General features: G+C 39.9%; 1 protein-coding gene across 2 annotated transcripts in view; it reads left to right on the top strand.

Moving 5' to 3' along the window:
* Positions 1-10,208, top strand: part of LOC129844133 (zinc finger protein 501-like) — a 37,442-nt gene extending 27,234 nt beyond the window's left edge. Inside the window, exons 1-2 of one of the 2 annotated variants that reach the window (XM_055912541.1) lie at positions 4,133-4,688; positions 8,769-10,208. In XM_055912541.1, coding sequence (XP_055768516.1) covers positions 4,358-4,688; positions 8,769-9,727 — 1,290 coding nt within the window. In that variant the 5' untranslated portion in view covers positions 4,133-4,357 and the 3' untranslated portion in view covers positions 9,728-10,208. Of the gene's footprint in view, positions 1-4,132; positions 4,689-8,768 lie in introns of those variants that run through there. The other variant, XM_055912540.1, reaches the window with a different exon arrangement.
* Positions 10,209-11,706: the final 1,498 nt, after the last annotated feature.

Genomic DNA, 11,706 nt, shown 5'->3' on the forward strand with positions numbered 1-11,706 from the left:
CTACGCTGGTTAGGCTAATAGCTAGTTGGCTAAATAGCTAACGTTAGCTGGTTGGCTACGCTGGTTAGGCTAATAGCTAGTTGGCTAAATAGCTAACGTTAGCTGGTTGGCTACGCTGGTTAGGCTAATAGCTAGTTGGCTAAATAGCTAATGTTAGCTGGTTGGCTACGCTGGTTAGGCTAATAGCTAGTTGGCTAAATAGCTAACGTTAGCTGGTTGACTACGCTGGTTAGGCTAATAGCTAGTTGGCTAAATAGCTAGTTGGCTAAATAGCTAACGTTAGCTGGTTAGGCTAATAGCTAGTTGGCTAAATAGCTAACTTTAGCTGGTTGGCTACGCTTGTTAGGCTAATAGCTAGTTGGCTAAATAGCTAACGTTAGCTGGTTGGCTACGCTTGTTAGGCTAATAGCTAGTTGGCTAAATAGCTCATGTTAGCTGGACCGGCTAAGATAACTGCATATAGCTAATGTTACCTGGCCGGCTAAGATAACTGCATATAGCTAATGTTAGCTGGCTGGCTAAGATAACTGCATATAGCTAACGTTAGCTGGCTGGCTAAGATAACTGCATATAGCTAATGTTAGCTGGCTGGCTAAGATAACTGCATATAGCTAATGTTAGCTGGCTGGCTAAGATAACTGCATATAGCTAATGTTAGCTGGCTGGCTAATAACATTTGTTGATATTTGGTTAGATGGTGTTATGTATTTACAAAACTGTGGTTTACTTTAATCACTCAAGTCATGAGCGCAAACGATTGGTTTAATTTGAATTTCTACATTTGAAGTTATTTCTGTTGTAGTTAACATCATAGGGAATAGGCTGGTCCTCCATATTACATCACACCTGACTTTGGCATTCTTCTGAATTCTGATTGGTTTAATTTAATAACTCCAAAAATAGAACAGTGATGTGTAACTTTGTATTGCATATGTTTTAATATTTTATTTGATATTTTATAAACATACACTTACAAACAACAACATCATACAAACATTAACTACATCACACCTGCCCAGACCCACTAGAACACACCTCCATCTCCATTAACTACATCACACCTGTCCAGACCCACTAGAACACACCTCCATCTCCATTAACTACATCACACCTGCCCAGACCCACTAGAACACACCTCCATCTCCATTAACTACATCACACCTGCCCAGACCCACTAGAACACACCTCCATCTCCATTAACTACATCACACCTGCCCAGACCCACTAGAACACACCTCCATCTCCATTAACTACATCACACCTGCCCAGACCCACTAGAACACACCTCCATCTCCATTAACTACATCACACCTGCCCAGACCCACTAGAACACACCTCCATCTCCATTAACTACATCACACCTGCCCAGACCCACTAGAACACACCTCCATCTCCATTAACTACATCACACCTGCCCAGACCCACTAGAACACATCTCCATCTCCATTAACTACATCACACCTGCCCAGACCCACTAGAACACACCCCCATCTCCATTAACTACATCACACCTGCCCAGACCCACTAGAACACACCTCCATCTCCATTAACTACATCACACCTGCCCAGATCCACTAGAACACACCTCCACCTCCATTAACTACATCACACCTGCACAGACCCACTAGAACACACCTCCATCTCCATTAACTACATCACACCTGCCCAGACCCACTAGAACACACCTCCATCTCCATTAACTACATCACACCTGCCCATACCCACTAGAACACACCTCCATCTATTTTAACTACATCACACCTGCCCAGACCCACTAGAACACACCTCCATCTCCATTAACTACATCACACCTGCCCAGACCCACTAGAACACACCTCCATCTCCATTACCTACATCACACCTGCCCAGACCCACTAGAACACACCCCCATCTCCATTAACTACATCACACCTGCCCAGACCCACTAGAACACACCTCCATCTCCATTAACTACATCAGACCTGCCCAGACCCACTAGAACACACCCCCATCTCCATTAACTACATCACACCTGCCCAGACCCACTGGAACACACCTCCATCTCCATTAACTACATCACACCTGTCCAGACCCACTAGAACACACCTCCATCTCCATTAACTACATCACACCTGCCCAGACCCACTAGAACACACCTCCATCTCCATTAACTACATCACACCTGCCCAGACCCACTAGAACACACCTCCTTCTCCAGCTCCTGCATCACTGTCCGCCACATGGCCTCAAACTGCACCATTTTATTACTCACCGTAGCCCAGCACTTTACATTTTTAGATAATAAAGCATTTGACCTTCTATTGCGGTAACAATGGAGGATTGGTTGATATACAGTTTTTAAGTATAGTATTTCAAATGATTGACAAATGATTCAAATGATCAGCACCATTTTATTTCTCTCCGTCACTTTCAACTTTTAGATAATAAAGCATTTTACCTTTCCATTGAATTAACAACAGAGGATTGGTTGATTTCCAGGTTTTAATTAATAAGTATTTAATTAAGTATTTAAGATGATTGATGAGAAAAGTATCATCCAACCATTGGGTATCTCACTGCATCCTCATATGCCATGTCTTGAAATATACAGACAGACAGATTAAAAGTAATTTTACATTGTATAACTGTACTTCTGACAGCAAACTTTCTAACTCCGCCCATACCTTTATGACATCATAACATTCCCAGAAGGATTATTGAGTCATTGTTAGTTTTACACTGAAGACATGACTCTGCCGTTGTGCTGTAGAATTTGTGGATTTTGTCTCTTGTATAATAAGGGACTATCATTTGTCCCAACATCACAGGACACAGACTTTGGTGCAGTTAAAGACTTCCAAAAGTGTTTCCTCAGTTTAAGATCAAATGAGTTTTTTTAATGGGGTTTCTCCCTGTGCACCTGCCAATGTGAATCCTTTGAATGAGACAAGTTACCAGACAGGACATATTGCTAATGTACTTCCCATTAATAACCTGAATGACAATTAACTTGTGGGCGGTGGTGGTGATGACGGCCTATTGGATGACGTCGTCCATCGGGATTGCCCAAAAAAGAAGACGCGCTGGATTGATCACTGGAGTCAGATGTGAAGGAGGAGGTTGATCATCAGGAGTCAGATGTGAAGGAGGAGGTTGATCATCAGGAGTCAGATGTGAAGGAGGAGGTTGATCATCAGTGAACCTCTAGGATTGTGGCTGGGCTGGTGTTTCCACTTCCAGCTTGGTCATATATTTTGATACATTGAATGTTGATATTGTGAATCTATGTTATATATTTGTACCTCCTGTTTCATGAAGTGATGTCACTAAGTACTGCCCCTATATAGAGAATGCATTCGGAAAGCATTCAGACCCCTTCACTTTTTCCACATTTTGTTACGTTACAGCCTTTTTCTAAAATTGATTCAATAATTTTTCCCCTCATCAATCTACACAATACCCAATAATGACATCACAATTCCCCATAAGACATCACATTGCCCCATAATGACGTCACAATACCCCATAATGACGAAGCAAAAACAGGTAAATAAATGAAAAAATAGATTTTCTTTAAAAAACAAGGACATTTCTAAGTGACCCCAAACTTTTGAATGGTAGTGTAAATCTACATGATGTATTGTTACACCATGTAGGAGCAGTATAGACCTAGTCTGTTCATTATATACATCTACATGATGTATTGTTACACCATGTAGGAGCAGTATAGACCTAGTCTGTTCATTATATACATCTACATGATGTATTGTTACACCATGTAGGAGCAGTATAGACCTAGTCTGTTCATTATATACATCTACATGATGTATTGTTACACCATGTAGGAGCAGTATGGACCTACAGTCGCTTGCTAATTATTTAGATTTAGTTTGACTTAATGAAACTGCCTTAAATGTGCTGTAGTAAATATTTTTTATTTGCACTAATCAATCAACACATTCCTGTCTTTGTATGTCTCAATATAATAGTATTATTTTATTAAATCCATGTAAAATAATCTTTGTCTGAAAATAGAATATATTCCTCAACTGCGTTTCCCCTCCAGTCAGCAGACGGCGATGTGCGTCTTTCAGGCGACGCTGCCAGCGTGACGTATAATCTAGTGGACGGTTCTTCATAAACAGCTCGTCAACCACCCCGGTAGCTTGCTAGCCAACATAGCCGTAAGATTCAAGCTATTTATACGCTTTCGGTGTATATTAGCTACTGTGTTTTCGACACACTTAGTTCGTATCTACTTGTTAACCTATTTAATATAATATTACGTTATTATTTATTAGTCAGCTATAGTAGCTGGCTGGTTAAGTTAGCACTAGCCTAGTCGCTAATGATAGCTAGCTAGCTAACATCCCCGAACATGAGCTCCCTAAACTACTCCCCTCTTGTTAAAGAAGAGGATACGGTCTGCTGGACGGAGAAAGAAGCTCTGGGGCAGAACATTGTCGTGAAAGAGGAGGAGGAAGAAGAGGTTGTCACAGTAAAACAAGAAGTAGAGGGTGAGGCTGTTACAGTGAAAGAAGAAGAGAAAGACGTTACAGTGAAAGAGGAGGAAGACGCGTTCAGAGTGAAAGAGGAGGATGATGTTACAGTAAAAGAAGAGGATGCAGTTTTTGGAGTGAAGAAGGAAGGGGAGATTACTGTCACATTGAAAGATGAAGAGGAGGAGATAGGAGATCTGATTAACACCAGTAAGTACCGCCTTAAATTCGTATTTAACTTTGGATATTCGGAGTTGGCTCGTCAATACCTCTTCAACGGAGGGCCCAGGATGATGACTGATATGTCTAGAATCAGACGACGTAGAGAGCAAGCTACCCCTTGTTTTCTCCGTTCCGTTTCCAAAAAGTGACTTAACATATATATTTGAGAAGGGTCTATCTGCTGACCGCAGACTGGGGGGCACGGCATGTACTGATTTTCATGTAGTGATGTTTTACTACACACCGTGCCCCCCAATAGTGCCATGTGAGAGTTGGGTTGGCTACACCAAAGATTATGAATATACTGACAAGATGTCTCTCCGCCCTAACAAGGGGAGTCATTGTCCACAAAGCGGCATTGTGGGTTGTCTAGCTCCCGCCTATCCTGTCTTTGGATAAGTGGATTAATCTTATTAATGTAATCTATTGTTTATATTCTATGAGGGTTGTTGTCGTCAACCGCCTGTATTCAATGGAGAGAGATGCTAAACTACTAGCATGAATATGCACCACCTGTATTCAATGGAGAGAGATGCTAAGCTACTAGCATGAATATGCACCACCTGTATTCAATGGAGAGAGATGCTAAGCTACTAGCATGAATATGCATAGCGATCTGGAGACAACTCCTATAGTGTTTTTATCAAAGTTGTCGGTATGTCACGTGTTCACATAACAACTTAAGCATTACGAAACTTCTGTTGGATCAAGTAAACCTCATGTAGCAAATAAGCCATTCATTTTGTTGTTGACCAAAAATCGACACTTTCCACATTGGGTTGATAATTGTTTCCACGTGGATACAATCTACTGTAACCTACTGGCATGACCTAGAGAGTTACAACCTACTGTAGCCTACTGGCATGACCTAGAGAGATACAACCTACTGTAGCCTACTGGCATGACCTAGAGAGATACAACCTACTGTAGCCTACTGGCATGACCTAGAGAGTTACAACCTACTGTAGCCTACTGGCATGACCTAGAGCGTTACAACCTACTGTAACCTACTGGCATGACCTAGAGAGACACAACCTACTGTAACCTACTGGCATGACCCAGAGTTACAACCTACTGTAGTCTACTGGCATGACCTAGAGAGATACAACCTACTGTAGTCTACTGGCATGACCTAGAGAGATACAACCTACTGTAACCTACTGGCATGACCTAGAGAGATACAACCTACTGTAACCTACTGGCATGACCCAGAGTTACAACCTACTGTAGTCTACTGGCAGGACCTAGAGAGATACAACCTACTGTAACCTACTGGCATGACCTAGAGAGATACAACCTACTGTAACTAGACTCTGTACACAGCCCATCTGTAAATAGCCCATCCAACTGCCTACCTCATCCCCATGTTTTTATTTACTTTTTTTGCTCACACCAGTATTTCTACTTGCACATCATTTGCACATCTATCACTCCAGTGTTAATATGCTAAATTGTAATTACTTTGCTACTATGGCCTATTTATTGCCTTACTTCCTTACTCCATTTGCACACACTGTATATAGATGTTTATATTGTGTTATTGACTGTACGTTTGTTTATCCCACGTGTAACTCTGTGTTGTTTTTGTCGCACTGCTTTGCTTTATCTTGGCCAGGTCACAGTTGTAAATGAGCCTACCTGGTTAAATAAAGGTTAAGATAAAAATAAATATGAATTGTTCATGACGTCCTCCAGTGATTTTAACTTTTCCCGTTGGAAAGTGATATATAAATACAGTAAAGTATAAACACACTAAAGGGAAACAAATAAATGTTTTGAGCAAAATAGTTTTTTTTTTTAGACAACTGCAAACTAGAAGGAGTGAGTGGTGTCATAGTAAGGCCTTCAAGGAGTTGGCTTGATGGGAAGTCGTGATGTCATCCAATAGGAGACTGATCTTCATGTGAATATTCATTATTCTTTTTTAAATCCTTCCTGTTCTGTCAAGTTGGTTGTTGATCATTGCTAGAAAGCAATTTTCAAGTCTTTCCATAGATTTTAAAGACGATTTAAGTCCAAACTGTAACTAGGCCACTCAGGAACATTCAATGTCATCTTGGTAAGCTCCTCCAGTGTAGATTTGGCCTTGTGGTTTAGGTTATTGTCCTGTTAGTACAGTTTTTTGTATTCAGATCTCTGAAATGCACTCTACCTACGTAACATTTAGTTTCCTTATATTACGCTGGGAAAACAGTTTTCATAGGCACAGAAATTCCAAATCAAATCATTTGAGTTAAATTCAAGGGTTCTAACCGAGAGCCACCTTAACTTTATTGACAACACCCAAATGGATACTGTCATTAACGCAGTTCTTCAATAATTACACATCATTCTTAATACTGTAGCTGTTTAGTTAGTCACATGTTCAAATATCATCAGCTGATCCAGGAAATCATTTTCTGAATGCCAGTCACATGACAAACATCACGACATGCAACAACAACCAAAGTGCTTCTTCATTCATTACTCTGGTAAAGACAGTTATGCCGTGCTCCACGTTGAATCCAACATCCCCAACAAATTGATGTTTATAATGTTATTGTCTGCTTGATTTACTGTCGGGTCTCGTTAGTCTGTTTGCACACAGAGATACTTTGCTCATAATGTGTAGAGAACTGTTCCTTGATGGATAGGCTATTGTACAACACACAGAGCTATTTTCCTTTATTTGTTGTTTGGTGAAGTTATGGGTCCTACAGTAGGTCTATGTTGTTAGATGAAGTTATGGGTCCTACAGTAGGTCTATGTTGTTGTTAGGTTAAGTTATGGGTCCTACAGTAGGTCTGTTATTGTTAGGTGAAGTTATGGGTTCTACAGTAGGTCTGTGTTGTTGTTATGGATCCTAGAGTACACTATGTATGTCATGCAATAACAACCAAAGTGCTTCTTCGTTCATTACAGGTATATTTGTTGTTAGGGGAAGTTATGGGCCAATTTGGCAAATAGTGTACAAACCCTCATTGTCAGGCTGATGGAAAAGCTAGCCAAAGAGCATTTTACTGGTTGAAGTGTTTTTTAAATACAAAGCGGTTGATTTGTGATGATGACACAAACATTATATTAAGCAGGACATTCAAACGAGCCTTACAATTATAATCCAAAGTAGTGTGAAATGCACTCATAAGCAACCTGGAAATGGAGGTTACTCCTCTGAGTTTTCCCCCATTCAGAATACATTGTGAAAAACTCTAATCTTTGCTCACCATTTTTGCTCCAGGCAGATATACTACATCCATAACTAGTGGTTTCCTCATTACCAGATATACTACATCTATAACTAGTGGTTTCCTCATTAGCAGATATACTACATCCATAACTAGTGGTTTCCTCATTACCAGATATACTACATCCATAACTAGTGGTTTCCTCATTACCAGATATACTACATCCATAACTAGTGGTATCCTCATTACCAGATATACTACATCCATAACTAGTGGTTTCCTCATGACCAGATATACTACATCCATAACTAGTGGTTTCCTCATTACCAGATATACTACATTCATAACTAGTGGTTTCCTCATTACCAGATATACTACATCCATAACTAGTGGTTTCCTCATTACCAGATATACTACATCCATAACTAGTGGTTTCCTCATTAGCAGATATACTACATCCATAACTAGTGGTTTCCTCATTACCAGATATACTACATCTATAACTAGTGGTTTCCTCATTACCAGATATACTACATCCATAACTAGTGGTTTCCTCATTAGCATGGAGGAGTTTCTGCAACCAAATTGCCCTCGTGCCGCAATTTTAGCAACACAGAAAGGGGCCTGTATTGGAGACCAAAAGTCTTCTGCCACACTGCTTAGAGTTTCAACAACATGAATAACTTATTTCTAGTCTACAATCTTAGATGTTACTACTAATGTGACATTTTAGACAAAATATGACTTGTTGCTCATTTTAAGACAATTGTCAAATAATTTAAACATTCATTACAGACATCAATTGTTGTACAACATCATGGCTATGCTGTTGGCATCACCTTTTACAGTGAATTACCGCTGTTGTGGGCCTTTAATCATCTGTCTGACTTTGTTGTTCACACAGGAGAGAGACGGGACTATCGTGGATCCTCTGGGGAGCCTCAACAACCTCATGATGCTGACAAGGTAGAGAAGAGTCTCTCCAGATCAGAACGCCTCAATAAACACCTGCAGAGACCCACAGGGAGGAGAACTCACTGCCGCTCTGACTGTGGGAAGAGATTCACCTCATCAGGCATTAAAATTCATCAGAGAACACACACGGGAGAGAAATCGTATAGCTGTGGTCAATGTGAGAAGAGTTTTAGTCGATTTGGCCATCTGACATTACACCAGAGAATACACACAGGAGAGAAACCTTATAGCTGTGTTCAATGTGGGAAGAGTTTTACTCAGTCAATCAGCCTGATATCACACCAGAGAATACACACAGGAGAGAAACCTTATAGCTGTGGTCAATGTGGGAAGAGTTTTGTTCAATCTGGCTCTCTGACTCTACACCAGAGAATACACACAGGAGAGAAACCTTATAGATGTGGTCAATGTGGGAAGAGATGTACTACATCTGGCTCTCTGACTGTACACCAGAGAATACACACAGGAGAGAAACCTTATAGCTGTGGTCAATGTGGGAAGAGTTTTGTTCAATCTGGCTCTCTGACTTTACACCAGAGAGCACACACAGGAGAGAAATCTTATAGCTGTGGTCAATGTGGGAAGAGTTTTGTTCGGTCTGGCAATCTGACTCTACACCAGAGAACACACACTGGAGAGAAACCTTATAGCTGTGATCAATGTGGGAAGAGTTTTACTCAGCTAAACAACCTGATAGTACACCAGAGAACCCACACTGGAGAGAAGCCTTATAGCTGTGATCAATGTGGGAAGAGTTTTCCTGCATCTAGCAAGCTGACTTCACACCAGAGAACACACACAGGAGAGAAACCTTATAGCTGTGATTTATGTGACAAGAGATACTCTGATAAAAGATCTCTGATCAAACATCAGAAAATACATACATGAAGGAGTTGTTTCATGATATCAATGAAATGTCACAATGTAGAATGTTTTAACATTGTAGAAGGAGTATTTTAATGATGTCACAATGTAGAATGTTTTAACATTGTAGTAGGAGTATTTTAATGATGTCACAATGTAGAATGTTTTAACATTGTAGAAGGAGTATTTTAATGATGTTCTACCTTATCCTTTGCCCTGTTCAATTGATTGCAGCATGATATGGATATTAGCCTCAGGGGAAAATCCAGGTTCTGAATTGAAAGAGTATTATTTAACCCAAAAAAAGAGCTTTGTTACACTTACTGCGTTGGTGACCCACTTTAATCAAAATGCAGCACTTCAAAATGTAGCTAGCTGTTTTCTACGAGTTGAAAAAGCTGCTTGTTTAAAAAAATACATGTAATATGATAATTGTTGCAGATGTTTGTGTATATACACACATGAAAGCATTATATAAAATTGTACTAGTCAATTTTAATAACAATCTGACATCACTCCAGTATTTCTTTACATCATTCAAATGCTAATTGTCTTTATTCCACTACTGAAGAAGCATGACTCAAATCACCTCATATTTCAAACATTCAGCCTGACAAAAGATACATGTTTTATTATTCCATGCCTCACCATTAAGTGAAGTATTGCCAATACATATTAACAAAGGGGTGTACATTTGGTTTTGATTTTCATATTTACAATTTATGTAACAGTTAGTAATCATAATTATTTATGCAACCAGCTGACCATTTTTGGGTACAATTATATTGACATTGTTGCCCTGCTTTTAGAATATCAGGGTTCATTCTCAGATGTGCTATGGATCACAATTTATTTTGTTCCAAGGGGACGAGAGTTCTAGAAGCTTGTGGGGGAAAAATACAAAAAAAATTGAAGTTTTCTGTTAGCTTGATATATTTGTCTTAAGGTGGAAGGTGTTACAGGCTTTGGTTTTTCCATTTATGTTTTGAGGTTGGACTTTAGCGTGTATAGCTCGTTAGCACGTAGGACTCACTGATTGGTGTCACCTCGTTAGTCAGTATGTGTTACACCTGTGCTGGCTTGTCCATCTCGTTAGTGGGAAGGTGTTCCACCTGAGCTGGTCCAGGTTCTATTTAAGAGTGTCTGGCCCAGTGCTCCAGTTGTCTTGATAGATGTGGAGAGTCAACACCTTTTAGTTGCTCCACCTTTTTGGTTTGCTTCCTGTTTTTAAGTTTGTTGTGGGTTTTTCTTTTGTTTGCTGCTTCTTGGGGAGATTTAGTGGGTCTCATGGTGGGTGTCTTTTCGGTCCCAGTTGTTGTTACTAGTCAACTTTCAGTGGACACTGAGAGCAAAACTGCAACATTATGTTATAATACTTTTATTGCATCAAATGGTTGTTTTATGCAACAGAATAGAGGGTTCTTAGAACTATTGTGTCTGTGTGTTCTACTGAGGATGGGCCTCTGGGAGAAAACACTGACAGGAGATTTACAATGTCTTTTGGGTGATAAAACCTAAAGAGACCACATTCCAGAGCATGAGTTAATGTTTCTGTTCTATATGGTACCAGGGAGAGATGACCCCAGGGCCAGACCCTGGTCTCTACACAAAGAGTACTGTTTTTACAGCAGATACTGTTTGCTGAGTATTATAAGTATATTTCATACAAATCTTAACCTTGTGACCCGTTTTATACATCTGTTGTTGGTCATGTAGGTTGAAAGGTGTGTATCTTGGCTGTAAAAGACCTTTGTACTTTTGTATCGTGGCTCTCAACGAATCATCTGGGGGTGAATCATTGACCAGCCATCATTATCGTAGAGCACTCAATTGATTCACTTTATATGTGTACGTTGTATTGACCTGCTCTCTTATTATTAAGTGAATAAAGATTTAGTTTAAGAATAACTCTGACTTGTGTGATAAGTTTGTCTCCTCTGATATTAAAGAAATTAACCACATTTGGGGATGTTAATCTTCACTTGGTGACCGCTCCTGACGAC

Source organism: Salvelinus fontinalis, unplaced genomic scaffold, assembly GCF_029448725.1.
Source record: "Salvelinus fontinalis isolate EN_2023a unplaced genomic scaffold, ASM2944872v1 scaffold_0178, whole genome shotgun sequence".
NCBI classification, from domain to species: Eukaryota; Metazoa; Chordata; class Actinopteri; order Salmoniformes; family Salmonidae; genus Salvelinus; species Salvelinus fontinalis.